Source organism: Drosophila gunungcola, unplaced genomic scaffold (assembly GCF_025200985.1).
Source record: "Drosophila gunungcola strain Sukarami unplaced genomic scaffold, Dgunungcola_SK_2 000155F, whole genome shotgun sequence".
In the NCBI taxonomy this organism is placed as follows: domain Eukaryota; kingdom Metazoa; phylum Arthropoda; class Insecta; order Diptera; family Drosophilidae; genus Drosophila; species Drosophila gunungcola.
Window position 1 is genome coordinate 103,482 of NW_026453316.1, and position 20,215 is coordinate 123,696.

A 20,215-nucleotide genomic window follows, 5' to 3' on the forward strand; every position below is an offset into this window, starting at 1 on the left:
GAAAACACAGCTGTTTAATTGATCTAAAATATAACACTAAACACCTAAAGATTTAAGGCAGATTTATAAAAAAAAAAATGGAAACATCTTAAGTGCTGACTTTATATGTATGTAAAGCTAATCACTAAACGCTGAGTATATATTTGAGTTTAGTATACCGCAAAAGGTAGAAAAAAGCTGTCAAAATGAACAGCTAAAAAATGTTTTCTTAAATATTTGCATATCAATAACGTATTTCTGACTTATTGATGAACAATCGACCTAAATGTTCTGCCAAATCTTAATGTTCTTGAACTTTAACCAACAAAAAATTGTATTTAGTATCAGCGATAGAAATAAGACTCACTTATCTGGAATAAATCAATTATCGAACAGCGACACATAAGAATTCTATTTATCGAAGATAGGGAAGCTATAAAATAATAAACTAATTGAAATTTAAGCTATAAGAAACAATACCCTGACCAACTTAACAGCCACCACAGAAATAATGTGTTTTAATTTGTTTATTATTTCATTCACATAAAATTAAAATAAATACAAGGGAGTGCTTACAAAATACTTCAAAAAAAAAATGGAAAGAGTAAAGTTCAATATAATTAATTTTGGATGGGCCAGCAGCTTGTGGGGAAGCTCTATTTCTAAGACATTTAAAATTAATTCAAACACTCACATGCATTCACACTTGGTCCAGACATTTGATCACTCACAGAAGGCAAACATATTCACAGACATTCAATGTACAAAGCCTGGTTTTTATGAACTGATTTCCTAATAGTAAAACTGTTTTCTAAGAATTAAGTTCAAATCGAATCCGGGAAGTTTAAAGAGCCTAAACTATGGTATGGAAATAGACTGTTCTAAATTCTTAGATCATTTCGTGGATTAGTCAAGAAATCAGCTCATAAAAACTAGGTTTTAACTACTCTACGAAGAGGATTCGTTCAGACAATGGTGTTCTTGATCCAGAACTCCTTGATCATGTCGCTGCCCTTCTCGGCGATCATAATAACCGGGGCATTCGTATTGGCCGACACCAACTTGGGCATAATACTGGCATCGATCACGCGCAGTCCTCGGATCCCGTAGACCCTCAGTTTGGCGTCCACCACTGCATCCTTGTCCCAGTAGGGACCCATTTTGCAGGTGCCCACGGGATGGTAAATGGTGGACGTATACCGCCGCACCATGCACTCCCAGAAGGCGTCCGTGAAGAGGGGCACCTTTTCGCATCCCGGCCATCGGATGCTCGAAATTCTAGACCCAAATCGCTGCATCGCCTTCGTTCGCGATAATGCCACCGCTATTTTTACGCCTTCGATCAGGGTCTTCATATCGTAGTCATCCGTTAGATAGTTCGGGAAGATGTAGGGATAGTCGAAGGGATTGCCACTCCTCAGTCGAATATTACCCACGCTGCGGGGTCGCAGCAACATGGGTATTATGCTCCAGGCATCTCGATTGTTAATGGGTTCGAAGACAGCTCGATAGAAGGCATCGGTCAATCCATGAGCCTTCCGCAGCTGCGCACCACCATCAGAGTTGGTCGATCCGGAGACGAAATGGAACTCAATATCCGGCCAATCCAACGAGCTATTCGCATACTTGGTGTTCACATAGGCCAAACCCTCCACGCCGCCCAGAATGGTCAAAGGTCCTTGGCCAAAGACAGCATATTGCAGTACGGTTGACATGGTGTGAAAGCGGTTCTCCACTATGGACACCGGCTGATTCACCAGGAAAGTCAGCCCACCCAGGCCAATGTGATCCTGCAGGTTTTCACCAACACTCAACTCCTTGATCAGCGGTATCCGATGTTTGGCCAATTCCTTGCGCGGTCCCACACCACTCAGCATCAACAGTTGCGGACTATTGACCGATCCACCGGATAGAACCACCTCCTTGGTGGCCCGCACATGGTAGAGCTTCTGATCCTTGACAAATTCCACGCCAAATGCCAGTTTAGTCACCGGATCGATCATAATGCGAGTGACATGCGAGTTCATCGAGATGTGCAAATTGGGACGCAATCTGGCGGGTCTGAGGAACGCCTTCGAAGTGGAACATCTCGATCCGCGACGAGTGGTTCCCTGGGCATTCATAAAGCCCGTCATCTTTTCGCCATTCAAGTCCCGGTTCTCGTAGCCCATCTCCACACCCGCCTCCACAAAACTGGCCGCCAATGGAGTGTGATATGGGGCCTCGCCCACGGTGAGATAACCGCCAGTCGCATGATACGGTGTATTGGCCAGATACTGATTGGTGTTATCCTCCGACTTCTTGAAGTAATACAGGGCATCGCGATACGACCAACTGGGATTGCCCATGGCCTCCCAGTTGTCGTAGTCATGCTTGGATCCCCGCAAATACAACATATAGTTGAGAACGGAGCTGCCGCCCAAGACTTTGCCCCTGGGCCAATTGCAACGTCCGCCTTGCATGGCTGCAAAATAAGTAAAAAAGATTTAGTTATATATCTATATTTATATATATCTATATATATACATTTATTTCTATTTCGCCTTTAAAACTTTTGATCTAAATCAAACTTTAACTATACCCATATGTATAAGTATTTCGAAAATGCTGCTCTTAATAAAAGAGACTGTACATTAAAAAACAACTGTACATTAAACTAAAAAAATTATAAAGTTGTGACATGATTTCTAATTTGATCATAATCCAAGTTTCAATATACCAACATGTATATTTATTTTGCAAATGTTGCTTTAAAATAATTTTTTTATCAGGCAACTGGCTCATTTTCTCATCTTCCCAACCATTTTATATTTATTTTTGTATGAATGTAGTGGCTGATTCCTATATTCTTTGTAGATCTGCCAAAAATTGTTTATTTTGTTTTACAATTAAAGCAAACAAAAAAAGTCTGGCAAGTAGTCAAAGGATTCTTGAAGGTGACTAAGACATCAAAATTGTATGAATTTTATTTATTAAAAAAAAAATTTGTCAAAAACCTGATAAACTCTTAGCCAATAAAATGTACTTACCCAAACATGAGGTACCCGATGGTTCGGTCTTGTACTGCCAGTCGACCTTCGAGAGCTGCAGATAGCCAGCCATCAGAGGGACATCGGTGAGTTCCGTTTCATCGCCGCCGGCCTCCAGAAGGAGTACGTTCCAATTTTCGACCTCCGTGAGGCGATTCGCCACCACCGCCCCCGCCGATCCGGCTCCTATCACTATAAAGTCATAGTGGTCGAGGATGTCGTCGCCACCGATGTCACTCGGCTTGGACTCCGGATCGATGATCTCCTCGTACTGGAAATAGGCCACCGCGGCCATCAGCATCGGGATGAACCAACTGTTGCTGGTGGCCGCCGTCACCGCTCCTCCAATTGCCGAGGCGGCTCCAACGATCGCCGAGCTCATTTTCTGGGTCGGGATCGAATGGGGTCTGTCCTATATGGATCTTGTATATACAGTATATATATAGGTCGACCAAGTTTAGATGGAACGTGGCTGCAATGACAATCAAAATTGTTGGGTTACTAAGAGAAGTTGGAGCAAAGAAGTGGGTTTTGGGGAATAAAGAAATACAGAAATACAGAGAAGTGGACATGACATGAAAAGTGACATAGACATTTTGTATGTAATCGGGTTATAGGGTGCGATTTTCATACTCAATATTTTGATCACGATCGCATCGCTTTTATGGCGTCAATTTCGTAACATGCATTTGTTATGCATGCATTTGGCTGCGTCTTCGCATTGGATTCCCTCAACTCTGTGAAGTATTACGACCTAAGATAATCGTGATCGATAAATCTGAGAGTTAATGATTCATGCAAACCATTACCCTTATATCTGAAGGCAATAAAAGGTTCTACTTGCTTAGGAGTATTAAAAAATAACAGATACTATAACAGATTTATATTTTATATTTATACTTTAAAAACCGATTGTTAAAATACATAAGCATTATTTCCGAAGGAATTTGCTTGCCATTTTATATAGCAAAAATAGTTTTGATCTAAACACTTGATAAACACCAAAGTATTACCTTAAATATTTACTAATTAACTATGGCAATTAAATTTTGTGTGGCTATTGAACCCGTTTTAAGTTATTTTTCCCAACGATTTTTCATCTATGTTTTATAAATCTTTCGCGTCACGTGCTGCACCCAGTGTTTTGGAATGTAAAAAAAGTGTAATATGAGTTTGGCTTTGGGTTAGAGAGGGAAGTGTGATGCGGCGTCTTTGGTTGAGGGGCCTCCCGCATAAAAGTGAAATCTCCCAGTCTATTATAAAACTTTGCTGGGCTGAAAAAAAGCGGCAGCTGGCAACTTTTCACTCCCGGTCGAACGGCATGCAACAATTGTGATGCACACTCACATATTCCCTAACACATTCACTCACACGTACTCCTCTCACTTGCAACCAGTTTACGTGTATACAGTGCAACTTCTATAGCACGAATTTGGTTTCATTAAATCCAATTTAAATTTCATTCATATAGTTATCATTATAATATGTAACCGATATTGATAACGAAAAAAAACTACACCACTTTGTTTTATAATTGATAGTTTCAAACATCTTAAGAAGGGAAAAAATGATTATCGATAAAACAACCATTATAAAATGTAACAGATATTGAAAAAAGAAATGTACCACTTTATTCTAGAATATAAAAATATTGTTCAGTTTTTATAATATATTTTATAATGCTGTTCAAATAATTTACTATTTTTGTAAAAATTATTACAAAATATTAAATATCAAAACATGTGGTTCTTCAATAGTTTATTTATTAAGAACTAATAAGAACTAAACATGGTGCCTTTAACGGAAGTTTGACTGTATTTTGTTTCTGTTGATCTTAAAAACGGGAAGAAGTTAAGAGAGAGAAACACATTTCCTCTTGCCAATCTTTTACATAATCAAAGTCTAGTAACTATTTGAGACTGCTAATGATGATGTTTTTCTTTTTGTTGTTGTTTAAGTCAATGGCAATTACAAAACTTGTTGTTGTTCCTGCTGTTGGTTGTTGTTTTTGTAAACAGGTTGTTAGAGTTGAATGTGCCCACAGATCAAGTTCAAGGTATTTAAAAAAAAATCTACACTGAACACAAAAATGCAAATGCAACATGAAAATGGTTTGCTAAACGGTTTATTAAACAATTGGCAAAGAGAAATGCATAACATTTAAACAGCGGCATGAATCACTTTCATTGAGAAAGCTTCTGCGTAGGCGTTGGAGAATTTTTATGCGTATTCCACTTTTTTTTTTTTTGTTTTCGAGCCCAAAATCTTTTTTTTGTTTGATTTGATTTCTTTTTTTTTACGATTTTCGCGCTTGGCACACTTTTATTTCGCTCTCTTTTCTCTTTACTCACTTGGGGGAACAAAAAATAAGAATTCTCGAATTCCTTAGCGCGATTTGTTTGTTTTTATTCTTGTGCGCACTTTCTTTCTTTTCTTTTCTTTTACTTTATTTCTCTTTCATTTGCTTTTGCGCATGCGTGCGTGATTTAAAAGCGTGTGTATTGTTGAATTCGGATTTGCGGAGCTTTAAAAAACGACCTCACGCTTTGAGGTTTGCTTGGGAAGTGAAGAAAGAAATGCCGAAGACACCGCTAAAGATGGTAGCTCTGTCTCTCCTCCGCTCTCCCAAACTCCCATGCTCCCTCTCTCTTCAACTCTCTTTTTGGCTCTTTGGAGAGCATAGAGCTGCCCTTTTGGGCCCCTATTTTGACGGTTTGTCCGTTACCTTTGTCCACTGGAAATGGAAATTCGGACAATTGGACTTTGACAATTGCTTCCTGTTTGGCTGAATGTCTATGTAAAATATATAGCCCATATTGACTTTTGGACTTTGTGACGTGTTTGCCGGCACGTAGCCATCCCATCATCGCTCACACCATTAAAACACACGCTTCGGCGAAATGCTTTCACTCTTACTATTTGGTCAACTGGACAGCGCCAAAAGCTCCACTAAATTCAAAGGTGGCGGCGCTTTGCTGACAACACCTTTTTGTGGGTCACTGTGCATGTGACGTCAATTTTCTAGCACTAAAGTGGGCAATAAGATTTGTAGGTCTAGACTTGGAGTACCTTCTTTAAGCTAACAAAACCAAATTGGCAAAATCATAGAAAAAAAGTTTCAAAGGATCCACAGGATCCGCACCATATTATATTGCCTCTTTGTATAACCAAAGAATCTTTATCGATTACAGAATATGTAAGGTACCATATTATACCATTTGTAGGGGCTCTAATTCCTTAAATTTGAAATTGTCTCATCATGTTATACGTCATTGAATTATTATTCGTCTAGTTTTAGTAAGAAACATTTCTGTATGATATAAATTATCTATTTGCTTTACCTAAAATATTCTAGGCGATCTAAATTAATAAATTTGAAATCATCGTATATGGACTGTAACTTAAAAGCAGAGTAACTTAAATACAGATAGAACCGCAGGCTCTTATGGGAACTTTTGATTAGGAGCTTGAATATATGATATATCTCATATAATATCGTGGTATTAGTATTGTCGTACGCTTAAGATCGCTGCAACTGAATACCAAAATATTTTATTATGATATCTGAAGATGTAATGCTAATTGATAACCCATTCTGGTGTTGCTTCCTCTATTTCCAGGTGGCTGCTGCGGATCGACCAAGAAGCGTACGATCGTGGGCGGATGGGCGTGGGCGTGGTGGCTGGTGACCGACGTGCAGCGACTGTCCCTCAACGTGATGACCCTCAATCCGATGTGCGAGAATGTGGAGACCTCGCAGGGTGTGCCACTGACGGTGACTGGAGTGGCCCAGTGCAAGATCATGAAGGTACGATCCCCGCCATGGGCGTTCTGAGCCCATCTCCTCTCCGGTTTTTGGGTACTCTGGCCACCCTTTTCTCTTCTCTGCACCCCCCAAATCTGAGCGAAAGTGATTGAAGCTTGCCCGAGTTCGTTTTCAGTTTCGTATGCAAGATTTGTTGGTTTGTTTCTAGATATGTATACCCGTATAATATCCGATATATTCTTAGCTGATTAGAGTGCCGAAATAGTAGTGAGTTGGGATCCTGCCTGCACCCGTTTATTCAAACTGTTTATACATACATATCTTCTCTATAACCAATCCGTATCGAGAACTTACTTTAATCAAATGTTTGGCTCTTTGTTTTGTACATTTCCCTCCCGATTCCCAAGTAATCCAACCTCCATACCCATCGAATGCATATTTAGCCTAGCAAGTGCTCTCAATCTGACCACCGCCAAGTAAGTTGCGATCATCCATCCCGGCGATCTTCTCACGTAGACCTAAAAAAAGCCATAGACGTAGAACAGCACTTAGAACTCATTGTACACCCCACCTGTTTGTCCCTTTGTTTCTATACAAAATTATTCCCTTTTACCTGTATTCCGCTCCTAATAGTTTTGTATTTATACTATATTTTCTTTTATTAGGTTGCATTTTTATATTAGGTTTCCTTTTAGCTTTTTGACTGTACTTGAACTGTTTTGTGACAGAAACATCGTGATTTTACTTGACTATTTTGGACATATCCGTCGTGTTCGGACAGTTTCATGTTTTATTTAAAATCTAATTTTCTAATTAATAATTTATATTAACTGATTTTGTTTTGTCTTTCATTCCTTTTCTTGAGTTTTTCATTTCCTAGCAATGTCTTCTCACTTTTCAGTTTTAACGTTATCACTCGGAGGTTAAGGCATTCGATTATTCCATCGTTTATTCACTGGTTTTCAGGACCTGTTGATCTTCAACTCATTCCATACTCTGTGTTAAATTCAAAATTCTATTTCTTTGTACACATGATTTTCAGATCATACGATACTATTGCCATGTGAAAAGTAAATAAAAGTTATTTAGCTTTGATTTTTTGAATTCAAAACCTTAATAATGGTCTATATGAATCCGATTTTCTAAGATTTTCGGATAGTTCCAATCTAAACAATGGAATATTTAAAAGTATACCTAATTTCTTAGCAAACTCACTGTTTTTCTATCATATCAAAGCACCCCACTTGTCTGATCACAAAAATCAGTGATTGCAGCACAAAAAATATAAATAAATGTACACTTCACTTTCCAGTTAGTCGGAATTATGATCGATTTATAAGTATACTAAAGATTTGCCTGCCTCAAAATTATGTTCTATTACTTAATTATTTCCATTCGATTTTGCAGTCATCTTCGTATAAGCATAACGATTATAATAACGACGAGGTATGTTTATTATTGCATTTATTTTATTTAACATCCTGGGTTCTGTTCTTGTTGCTTATTTGGCGTTCTAACGAAATTTTAAAAAACTATATTTAAATGTATTTTCATATTTTTTCAAGCACCCTTAACACCTACCCACACACACACACACACACACGCATCCACACACACATTTAGCGAAAAGGGATCATAATCCATTTTTTTAAGTATTAATTGCATGTGCTTTTGTCTGGGCCTTCTAAGCCTATATATTTGATTTACGTATGCATTTTATGTTTATCAAAGTCATTCAATCATCATCATCAGAAGCTGAGGAGGAAGAAGAAGGAGAAAGAAAAGTACAGTCTGCAAAATAATACAAAGAAATTATCGAAAATCGAAACCTTGTTGATCTCTGTGTTCTACTCTCTTTTTTCTCTACTTTCTTTTCACCAAATCGACCAAAAACCCTGCGACCGATCGTTCAACGTTCAACTCATCAAAAAAAACTAATCCGCAACTAACTGTAACTGTAAACGAAATCAACTATAATTAACCTACCAAAAAACAAAAAAAAACAAAACAAACACACACGCATTAAACCAACAAATATCATTAAAATCGAATTTGTTATACTCCAAAAAATACCACAAAAAATACTGCTCCTCTACCGTTACTGCTACCGTTATACTGCTCTGGTTGCTGCTGTTATACCGTTATACTCCATGTATCGCTCTATATCTCTATATATACAATACATATATATATTTATATATATATCTCTGTCTCGCTCTGTCTATGTGTGCATGTGCGTGTGTGTGTGGGTAAACTATAATCAAAACGAAACAAAAACTCAAACAAACCAAAAATATATGTACTAAAAATTTTAAAATATATAAAACAAAAAAAAAAAACAATCAATCGAACATACAAAATGCCTTCACACACATGCACACCGACACTGACTTACGGAAACATATACACAACCACACCAAAAAAAAAAAAAAACTCACAACTCAAACACACCCACACCTACACACACACACGTACAGATGATGAATGTTTATTATTTCCACCATCAGGCCGACGAGCTTCTAGGCACTGCCAGCGAGCAATTTCTGGGCAAGAGCGTCAAGGAGATCAAGCAGACGATCCTGCAGACCCTCGAAGGACATCTGAGGGCCATATTGGGTGAGTTCCAGCCGTTACGATCTTATGAAAGTAACCTTCAATTATCAAAATTGGCTTAGCATAAAAATTTTTGAGAAAAATTACATAAAAGGTCGTTAGTTAACGTCATTATAATTACCAGTAAAACTATTCGAAAACAGGTTTAAATTTGTGTCAAGTCATAATCTGATATTTCTGAAAAGCCTCATAAAATGGATCTTGGTCACTACGCACCCACACAAGTTATGGCTAAATTTAGTCTGATCATGGATCAGCAAAGATTAGGGAAAACAAAATCCGTAAAAGTATAGGATTTGTTTACAGCTCTGTTTGATTGATTTAATAATTATTCCATATGTTGCATACTTTTGGGTGCGGACATTGAAAAGCTTTTGTATACTACCGAATAAATAACACACAACACAAATGTATTAATTAATCTTTTGCCGCTTTTAAAATTTATTTTTTTTTTGGGTTTTGTTAAATGTTCCAAATGTTCAAATGGTCCTGTTTTCTGGTTTTCAAAATTCTTTTTTTTTTGGGGTTTTGAATTGCCTTAAAATGTAACTTGTTAAATTTTTTAACGTTTGACACATGTTTTGGTTTTGCTAAGCTTCAGTTTGTTTGTTTTTTTGTCTTTTAGGGTGCTTTCTTGTATTTATCAATTCTTGAATAACATTTGCCTTTTGTTTTGCTTTTTTTGTTCAAAGGATTCAAATTGATTCTCTTTAACCAGCATTTTGATTCTATATCTGTTATTTCTTCAGATTGATTGGGTTCCGTTTAGTCTTTTATATTGGGCTCATTTTCAGAAAGGATCTTTTTTTTTTTTGTTTGGCAAATAACTCAATTTCGAAATGGTAATTAACACTAACAAGCATCATTTTTTGTAATACATATCCAAATGGGGCTGATCGAACATATTAATGGCGTAGTCCAGTTCGTCCAGCTGTCGTTCGATGGCCATTTTTCGATTGCGCACGCGCAGAGTTGGCTCCGAAACGGGCAAATGGTTATATTCCTCGACGAGCTTGCCATACTTGAAGTGGGCATCCTGGAGTGCCGCATTCCGCTCATTTTTGGTCAGTGGGGTATAGCCCTCAGGTGCCTGTTTCGGGGCCGGTTCCGGTTCCGGTCCCTGTGCCGGTGCCTGGGTCTCTACCATCTTATTTTCCCTGACCTTTTGATCTTGCAAATGCGCCGGTGGCGGCATCACCTCCATTATCTTTGACTTACGGCTAACTTGAGATCTCTTCGAAACCGTGGTGCCTCTCGAGGCCACTGTAATGTTCGACTTGATGGTGGCAGTCGAGCGAATACTCTCCTGGGAAACGGACCTCTTGGACTTGAGGGTCTTCGCAGAGGCCCTGCTGCGGGCACTCAAAGGGGCCTCGGGATCGGTGTTCTCCTGTGAAGGATCAGGAGTCCTCTGGGATCTATGCGACATTCGGGACACCCGGGAGCATAAAGAAACGCGATCGGCCTGATCACCTTCGCCCTGCTTGGGGTTCACTGCGGGGTCACCTGCGATTTGGTGACCCACTGTCTCAGCTTGGTGACCCTGATGGTCAGCCACTACCTGTCCTTGGTGACCCTGATGCGGAGTTATCATCTGTCCTTGGTGACCCTGATGGGTCTGGTGACAGTGGCAACCCTGGCAGCATCTTCTCGGCGCCTTCTCCTTTTGCTGGTCCACCCAGCCACCCTGCAAGCGCTCCTGCTCCTTTTGCTTCGCCTGACGCTTATCCAAGTCACAACCACACGGATTTGGTGGCTGCCTGCGACGTTGATCACTCTTGAAGCCATACGGCTGGGCCAGACCACTCCTCAGATTGGGAGCTTCATGGGCGGCGGAGTGAGTTTGGCGTGTACGCAGCTGCTGGCTACTCTGGATATGGGGACGCAGCTTCTCTGCATAGTGAAGAACCACTGGACGCCACAGGGGCACCCGCCGAGCATTGGCCGCCGCCAAGCCGCGACCATTGGGCTCCATTCGGGAGACATTTTGCTTGTTCTCCTGCAGGAAATCACGACCGCCGCCATGTGCACGCCGTAACGACATCATACTCTTCGAGATATATCAACTTGTGGGCTAAAAATTGAAAATATTTTGTTACTGGAAACGAAACGAAATAATAATATCTATAACTTGTTTCGGAAGTGAGAGCTGGGCTATTTATTTTTAGGTGTGCGTTACAGTCGGAGTGGAAAATGATACTGAACTATCGCAGTCTAGGACATTGACAAGTATGACGAGGCTAGCGGCAATGCCTACTTGACAAGAATTTCTCCCTGACCGACCACCATCAATTTTCAGTTATGTCTATAATTTAAAATATGAAGTGTAAAATGTGTACGTGCTATGAATACATTATTACCAAGATCTACCTGGTGTTTCTATATTATCGATTGGCTTTCAATAGTCTTCTAGATAACCAGTTTTTGGTTTCCAAAGGCAATTGCAACAAACTGTCATGATAAATGTGTACATTTTAATTAATAATTAACAGGGAAATAGACAACCTTAAACGTTTCAGCTGTTTGCGCCTAAATGTTCCGGCAAACATTTGCTTCCCAATGGCATTTGTTTAAAGTTAAGTCTCACAATGAAATATAAAATTTGCTCAATTTGGTTGGAAACGTTAGGAAAAAGGTTTTTTACGAGTTCGCAATTCGAACCATTCTGTTTGCTAAGACCTGTCCACGACCTTGATGGCCAATCTACAGCTTTTAATTAAACATAACTCGAGTCGAGGGTTTATGAGCCCATCGAACCCGAGTCGTTATATGTACAATACCATAGTTTACTATAGTTTAGTCTACAGTATGTTTACGAGACGCTCGAGACCTCAAGGCGGTTTCCAATTGGCGGCGCGATTACAATTTCATTTTGCGAGCCGGTGGTACCCGATTCCAGTGCCAGTACCGATTCCCACACCCATACTTATACCTATAACAATTCCGATTCCGAATCCGAATCCGAGTCCGACTCTCCGGACAATTTGAGCTGTCAGTTGTAAGCGCATCGTGAGACGCTCTGGTTGTCGCTTTTTCAATCGCGTGTGAAAAATCGTGGCAGGGGGGGTCAAAAATTATTAATATTAATAATTGTTGTGGCCATGGAGACCTTCGCTCTTCAAGCAAATCAGCCGTGATCTCAGACATACCACACCGATCCGATTTTAACCCGCTCGAACCCCTTTTTTTGTTGTTGTTGCGATTGAAGTGACGTCACTGTGGCATAGTGTGGATGGTCTTATCAACGCCAGCGATAAGACTGCGTCAAATGACGTCAAAAATAAATGAGAACCCGGTTGGATAGTGGACGCAGAGCAGATAGCAATCCAATAAGTAGAGCCCCGTTTTGTGGCCATCGGAACAGTTGGTCGACGACATGTCCGCCGTGTGGATGGGCGTCTTCAAGGTGGCCCTGATAGTGGGCGTTACCTCGCTGGTGGTCAGGCGGTAAGGTCATCGATTAAGGGTGGTAAGAGCCACCACCCCAAAGGAAAATATCACCCCGAATAGTGGTCATTTAGTCGCTTTTTTTATCATAGTCAACGCGTCTGTTATCTGCGGCATGCCAAACAGGGTTCACTTATCACTACTTAAATAATATTTATTATTTATTTACCAACATAGGTCAAATCATTCCCAAAGTTAAAAATTAGCAATTTGTCCTTCCAGTTAAGTACGTGCTCGATATTCGCCATTCCAAGGCAATTGCAATTTTTTTCCGACTTGGAAACGTGATTTGTATATTGCATATAAAGTTGAATGATTGCATGTCTGAATAAAGACTATACGTATTTGTTTTAGATTTCTTGGATGTAAGTCAAAACAAATTTGTAACGTATTGTTTTCAAACAAAACCAACAAAATATATATTTTTTTATCAATAAAAACGTTTAATTAAACTAAACTTTGATATTAAATACCTATTTCTTTGTCATATTTTATATTATTATATTTTTTAATTTTCCATATGGATTTTTTAACAAATGAATAATAAAATATTTAAGAAAAAGCTAAATGTTAAATCCGACTGACAAAAAAAATCAAATTTATATTTATTTATTATATTTTTTAACATTTGTTTGAGGGTATCATTTAATCAATTCATGAAAATTACCTAAGAATTAAGTATTAACCTATGAAAAATAAAAATGATTGGTCTTTTGTATATCAACAAAATGCCATTTTTAGAATCGACCTGAGAATTGTCATTTGTTTTCTTTGTGTAATGGCCATGTGTACTTAGCTGCCCCCATCAAGACACCCATTTAATATTGGATTCTTTCGCTTGTGACCTTGCAGGAACGCTTACAGTCGAAGAGGTGTACAAGGACCGCGACCAGTTCGCGGCCTTGGTCCGCGAGGTGGCCGCTCCTGACGTGGGTCGCATGGGCATCGAGATCCTGTCGTTCACCATCAAGGATGTCTACGACGATGTGCAGTACCTGGCCTCGCTGGGCAAGGCCCAGACGGCGGTGGTCAAGCGCGATGCCGATGCCGGAGTGGCGGAGGCCAACCGAGATGCCGGCATCCGTGAGGCAGAGTGCGAGAAGAGCGCCATGGACGTGAAGTACTCCACGGACACGAAGATCGAGGACAACACTAGGATGTACAAGCTGCAGAAGGCCAATTTCGATCAGGAGATCAACACGGCCAAGGCCGAGTCGCAGCTGGCCTACGAACTGCAGGCGGCCAAGATACGGCAGCGCATTCGTAACGAGGAGATCCAGATCGAGGTGGTGGAGCGGCGCAAGCAGATCGAGATCGAGTCGCAAGAGGTGCAGCGCAAGGATCGCGAGCTCACCGGCACCGTCAAGCTGCCCGCCGAGGCGGAGGCCTTCCGCCTCCAGACCCTCGCCCAGGCCAAGCAGTGAGTATCATAAACATAAGCTAGAACGCGAATTCTTTAGCACTATGTATTTGGAGCTTATAACCATAAATATTAAACTATAGCGTACCTGAAATTGACATTATTACTTTAAATTGATTTATGTTGTTATTATTAACATTTACATCGCGAATTCTTTAGCGGTTAATATTAGGGGCACCATAAATACTTATACCAACCGTAACTACGACTTTGATTTTAAATACGTTTATAGTATTAATATGAACACATAGAATATATTGCGAATTCTTAAGCATCAATTAATTGGAGGTTAAACGTAACCATCTTAGCGGGAAATCAATTCTGTCGCCTAACTGAAACTGATTAGGTCTTTGGTTTAATTTCTATTATCATTGTTTCCATTAAGAATTCATTATAGTGACTTATTAAATAACCACTAGTACAACTCTTATCAACAAGCAATAACCCAGAACCTACAACAAAATCAAACTGAAACAACCAAGAATTTCAAATAATCATTATATAAATGATTTATATATTATATTTTGTGGTAAGAGTTTGTACATAAAGTCGAATTTTATTTATGAAAAACGATAATTGTTATGGGAACTATAATTCCAACGATGCAGCTTTGTCACATTTTAGTACCGAGTAGTTAACCATTATCTATTGTTGATAAACTGAATTTCAGCACGAATGATTGCAGTCATCATTTAATAAAAAGTAATATATAGCCACAGCTCAAAGGCTAATAATTGTAATGTAGAGAATGTTTGTGGCATTTCAAATTGTTTAAGCCCTTAAATAATCGCAGGCTGGGTGAGGTAAATTTAAATTATTTCAATCCATTAATTTATTATTGAGCGCTTTTAGTGGTTGGTAAATGTTTTCTAAGGATATGCGCAATTCCTTTGATAGGAAAGGAACTAAATAGTTTTAAAAGCCATTCTAATAACCCATTTTCCACTATTTTAGATGCCAGACCATCGAGGGTGCCCGTGCCGAGGCGGAGCGTATCCGGAAAATTGGATCGGCGGAGGCCCATGCGATCGAGTTGGTGGGCAAGGCGGAGGCAGAGCGTATGCGCATGAAGGCCCATGTGTATAAGCAGTACGGCGACGCTGCCATCATGAACATTGTGCTCGAATCGCTGCCGAAGGTTGGTGCTTTTAATCATAGATCATATTCCTTTTGAACTGCACTAATAACGTATTGAAATCCCACCCAGATTGCCGCCGAGGTGGCTGCACCGCTGGCCAAGACAGAGGAGATTGTCCTGATCGGCGGCAACGATAATATTACCAACGACGTGACCCGCTTGGTGGCCCAGCTACCGCCCTCGATCAACGCCCTGACCGGAGTGGATCTATCCAAGGTTCTTTCCAAGATTCCCGGGGCCAAGGCGTGAAACCTAATGGAATGGGAGATCCAGCAAATGGCAATGACAACGTAACGCAACGCAAAGGAATTGTAACCGATCAAAAACAAACCGAAGTGGATGGAACGATTAAAATGAGAAAGAGACGGCAGGAGAGCGAAAGAAAGTGACGACGATAGTGTGCTAGAGAGGGAGCGGGCATTTGTTAGAGCGAAACAGCAGCAAACTGAACGAGAAGCTCACAGCTTGAGTTTCAAAATGCAATCGAACGTAGCAAAATGTAATCCGATATTATATTTATATATATATATATATATATATATATATTTGTATATGTATATGCATACATTCAATACACACATACATTTGTCTCGTCTGTGTGGTGTGCCAGTGTGTGTGTGTGTGTGTGATGTTTGCCCGCGTAACAATCAAAAAGCAAAAAAAAACCAACGTTAATCTCAGCTAAAGTTATGCATTTCGTACGCAACATTTTGTGGCCTTTTCTCTCAAAAACGAAAAACCGATAACGATAACAAAAATCAACATGAAATTTGTATAACTTTAAAGCGAAAACCATTTAAGCAGAGTGTTAGCTATTTATTTACTAAACTATATATACTATATACATGCAGACATGCTATACACAAAGAGTTCTTCTAAGAAAAAACATAAAGTTTTATGACAAACAGTGTTGTAAAGCTGTATATCAATTTACAGTGTTGTCCGGGTAGTCTTTCTCTTTCTTTCTCATACAAATTTGATTTGCTAAAGGATTTTTTATCTGACCAAACTACAACTACAAGAGAAAGAGTACTTAATATGCGACCGATCGATCATAAAATTCAAGGGCCAATCTCAAATCTTTAATATCAAGAAAATCTTTATCAGAGCTTATAAGATGTGCAATATTATTAATTCTAATTTAAATCAATGAAGATTTAAGATCAATTATTTAGACGTCCCTTTTGGAAATCTTTTTAAGTAAACATCTTTGTTTTCTGTCATCTATAATGTTATATTATAATTGCTACTTTCAGACATTTTTAGAAATTCGTTTATAATTTTGTTATAACTTAAGCTTTCCCGCAATTAAGTTAACTCGTATATGCTTCATCTGAATTTTGTTAGTTTTGTTTTTCCCGGAACGTGCCATATAGGGCTACAAATTCTCAGATAGGTTTTCGTTAGATGCTTCAATTTTTATTTTCATTAAATCACGTTCCAATTTTTGTTGACTCTTAATAATGTCTAATAAATTGCTAGCAATACCAAATCAAACATAATATTTTGCTCGATCGATTGAAATGGCATTTGATGAATACCACATATATGACTTTACAACACAGTTTCCTCTGCAGTTGGCGCTCTTCCAAAACCCACATACACACACTAACCAACACACACACATGCGTTTGGATTTTTGTATTTACTTTAGTGCACAAAGAGAAATGAATATACATTTGTTTGTCAGTGACATCCTATACAAAAAAAACTTTCATATAAGAATGTCTGTCTCGCTTAATATATATTTTTTCATGTTTATTTTTTATATAATAACACATATTTACCTACGAATATGCATTTACAAGTTTTGTACTTTATTCTTACACTGTTTAATTTATAGCAAAAGGCAACAAAATAAAAAAAAACAAACATTTTTGTTCTTTACGTACATCTAACTGGAATTTTCATAGTTAAGCAAATTGTCCAGTCCTTTTATTTTGCTAGAGTAATTACCCCTAATTTTTGTAAACACTACTCCAAATCACACCCACACCCATTAGACACATGCACTCACACCCATATATATTTTTTTTCTATTGTATATTAAGTGCAAGTAATTTTAAATGTAGCGCAGTGTGAAAGATAAACAGAACATGAACCACAACCAACCGAAAAACTAACTAAAAGCTAAACCTAAATAAATCAAATGTAAAATTTTGTGTATTTTGTCGTAAATAAATAAATTGAAAAATACATTTTTGTTTTTTTTTAGCTTGGACAAAATAAGACGCATTATTGAATGAGAGACGTTTTTGTTCAACCGGTGAGCCAAACTATTGTGGATTTAACAAAAAAAAATATTATCACCATTTTTTCATTTTTTACAAAGGGTTTTAAACTTTTTACGCAGTGAATTCCATTAAATCTCTTAATCGTTTTTCTGTTTTTGGAGATTCCACAAAAAAACACATTTCTTTCGAGTTTTTTTCTTGATATTAGGCCAAAATATTTCTCATTAATAGGAACTAGATAGGTAGATTTTGGAAAACTGTTTTAGAATATAAAGATTTTATGACCAATATAGGCATTTTGAAAAACACAATCGGTTTAGAAAAATAAATCATGTTTTGATGCCAAAAATTAATTTTTGACCAATTTTTCCATTTTTGATTTTTTGCAAAAATTTGAAAAAGTGAAAAATTTTAAACTGAATGCCATTTGATTGGCAACTTAATGAAGAAACTTACCGATGTGTGACATTCCATCTTTTGACCATTACTTCTCACCGTTTTGATAGAAAAACTGATTTTTTTAGGTGTTATTTTGGGTTTTGGGTTTTGGTTTTTGGTTTTTCAAAAAACAAAATTATAAATCCTACAGCCATAAGAGGGACCGTTTTGAATAGCTGGCGATCTATACCACCTATCTACAATTGTTTTAAAACAATTAATTTTGTTTTGAAGCGAAAACCGATTTTTATACCCCTGCAGAGGGTATTATAATTTCAATCAGATGTTTGCAACGCAGTGAAGGAGACATCTCCGACCCTATAAAGTATATATATTCTTGATCAGCATCACTAGGAGGGTCGATCTAGCCATGTCCGTCTGTCCGTCCGCTGGTCCGTCCGTTTCTACGCAAACTAGTCTCTCAGTTTTAAAGCTATCTGCATGAAACTTTCCCAAAAGTTGTCTTTCTATTGCAGGTAGTATAAAAGTCGGAACGAGCCGGATCGGACGACTATAGCATATAGCTCATATAGGAACAATCGGAAAAATAAATTTAAAAAAAGTATAACTTTTCTATTTTTAAATTTTTCTTTAGTTCTTCGACACATAGTAATGGTTAATTATTTCAGAATTACGATTTAAATTTCATCAAAATCGGACTACTATAGAATATAGCTCCCATAGGAACAATCGTATAGCTGGCATAGGAACTATCGAATAATTATGCTGAAAATCATCATAGCTTCAATGTTTTTAAACATACACGCAAGTAAATCATAATTTTAACGTTTTCAAGAGTATTTAGTTTTTGAAATAGCTGCAAGGGTATATGAACTTCTTGTTAAAAACTGTTTTTTTAAAAAAATAATTTTTTGACCAATATTTGCATTTTTGATAAAGGGGTACATCATCATTTTTTCCAAAAATTTTGAAAAACTAAAACATTTTTAACTGTGAATACCATTCGATTGGCAATTTAATGCCGAATTCAACGATGTATAACATTCCCTCCTTTGACCATTACTTCTCAGCGTTTTGATAGAAAAGCTGATTTTTTATGTGTTTTTTGGGTTTTTGGAGACTTGTATAAAAAAAAGATCCTACAGAGTCCTCTTCTTGTAACTTGGCCAAAAGTAGACGTATAGCCACAAGAGTGACTGTTTTGTACAGCTGGCAACATTAATGTCGAAATTTTTATACCCTTGCAGAGGGTATTATAATTTCAGTCAGAAGTTTGCAACGTAGTGAAGGAGACGTTTCCGACACTATAAAGTATATATATTCTTGATCAGCATCACTACACTGGTAAAAAAAACCTAGTAAATTTAAATGTTTTGTATTCAATTTAAATATTTTTCGCTTTGATTTTCATCCATTGCCGTTAATATTTCCTTTAAATATGCACCATATTAATTTTATTTTCGTATTTAATTTAAATATTTACAGAGTAATTTATAATATTTTTAATATTTAATTTAAATTTGGTCTATATTTAAGTTAAACATAGTTCATAGTTAAATAAGCCTTAAATGGCCTCGACTACAACTTTAAATTAAATAGGAATAATGTTTAAAGTAACAAAAAATATTTTAATTTAAATTGTTATATATAACTGATTAATATTAAATTTAAATATTGAGCAATTTTAATATAATGCATTAAACATAGATATTAATACAAATAATATTAGATTTAAATTTAAAAAAATTAAATACCATATTTTTTAAATATATTTCCCTAAGATTGAGATATTGAAATTTAAATGACAATATCAACTGTAATAATATTTTGTTCAATGTAAAAATCATTAAAAACTTAAAATAATTTTCAGTTTTCATACTATAATTAAATATGACACATTCTTAATTTGACTGTTTTTTTTTTTAGTCTGAAAATTTTCAATTTAAATATGATAAAATTTAAAACAAATTGCCCAAAATTTAAACTCAATATTTACCACATTGATTTAAATATTTTAATATTAAATTATGGAATTTAATATGTTTTGTATTTAATTTCAATATTTTTATATTTACTTTAAATATGAAATACACATTTTACAATTCAATATGCGGATATATATTTTTACTATTCCATTTTTTTACCAGTGTAGGAGAGTCGATGTCCGTCTGTCCGTCCGTCCGTCTGTCC

General features: G+C 37.4%; 3 protein-coding genes across 7 annotated transcripts in view; 1 reads left to right on the forward strand and 2 right to left on the reverse strand.

Annotated features, from left to right (window-relative positions):
- The window catches only part of LOC128265786 (flotillin-2), a 114,823-nt gene extending 97,235 nt beyond the window's left edge, over window positions 1-17,588 (forward strand). Inside the window, exons 3-8 of one of the 5 annotated variants that reach the window (XM_053001994.1) lie at window positions 6,629-6,816; window positions 8,182-8,220; window positions 9,282-9,390; window positions 13,687-14,254; window positions 15,209-15,392; window positions 15,462-17,588. In XM_053001994.1, the coding sequence (XP_052857954.1) occupies window positions 6,629-6,816; window positions 8,182-8,220; window positions 9,282-9,390; window positions 13,687-14,254; window positions 15,209-15,392; window positions 15,462-15,641 (1,268 nt within the window). In that variant the 3' untranslated portion in view covers window positions 15,642-17,588. Of the gene's footprint in view, window positions 1-6,628; window positions 6,817-8,181; window positions 8,221-9,251; window positions 9,391-12,379; window positions 12,835-13,040; window positions 13,061-13,686; window positions 14,255-15,208; window positions 15,393-15,461 lie in introns of those variants that run through there. The other 4 variants (XM_053001995.1, XM_053001996.1, XM_053001998.1 and 1 more) reach the window with 4 other exon arrangements.
- On the reverse strand, window positions 574-5,560 carry LOC128265779 (glucose dehydrogenase [FAD, quinone]). Its single transcript, XM_053001987.1, has 3 exons — window positions 5,360-5,560; window positions 3,009-3,480; window positions 574-2,443 (listed from the first exon to the last, which is right to left on the reverse strand). Exons 2-3 carry the CDS (start codon window positions 3,388-3,390, stop codon window positions 945-947), a joined length of 1,881 nt encoding a protein of 626 aa, XP_052857947.1. The 5' UTR covers window positions 3,391-3,480; window positions 5,360-5,560; the 3' UTR covers window positions 574-944.
- LOC128265788 (uncharacterized) lies at window positions 9,715-11,591 on the reverse strand. Its single transcript, XM_053001999.1, has 2 exons — window positions 11,519-11,591; window positions 9,715-11,461 (listed from the first exon to the last, which is right to left on the reverse strand). Exon 2 carries the CDS (start codon window positions 11,432-11,434, stop codon window positions 10,250-10,252), a length of 1,185 nt encoding a protein of 394 aa, XP_052857959.1. The 5' UTR covers window positions 11,435-11,461; window positions 11,519-11,591; the 3' UTR covers window positions 9,715-10,249.
- Window positions 17,589-20,215: the final 2,627 nt, after the last annotated feature.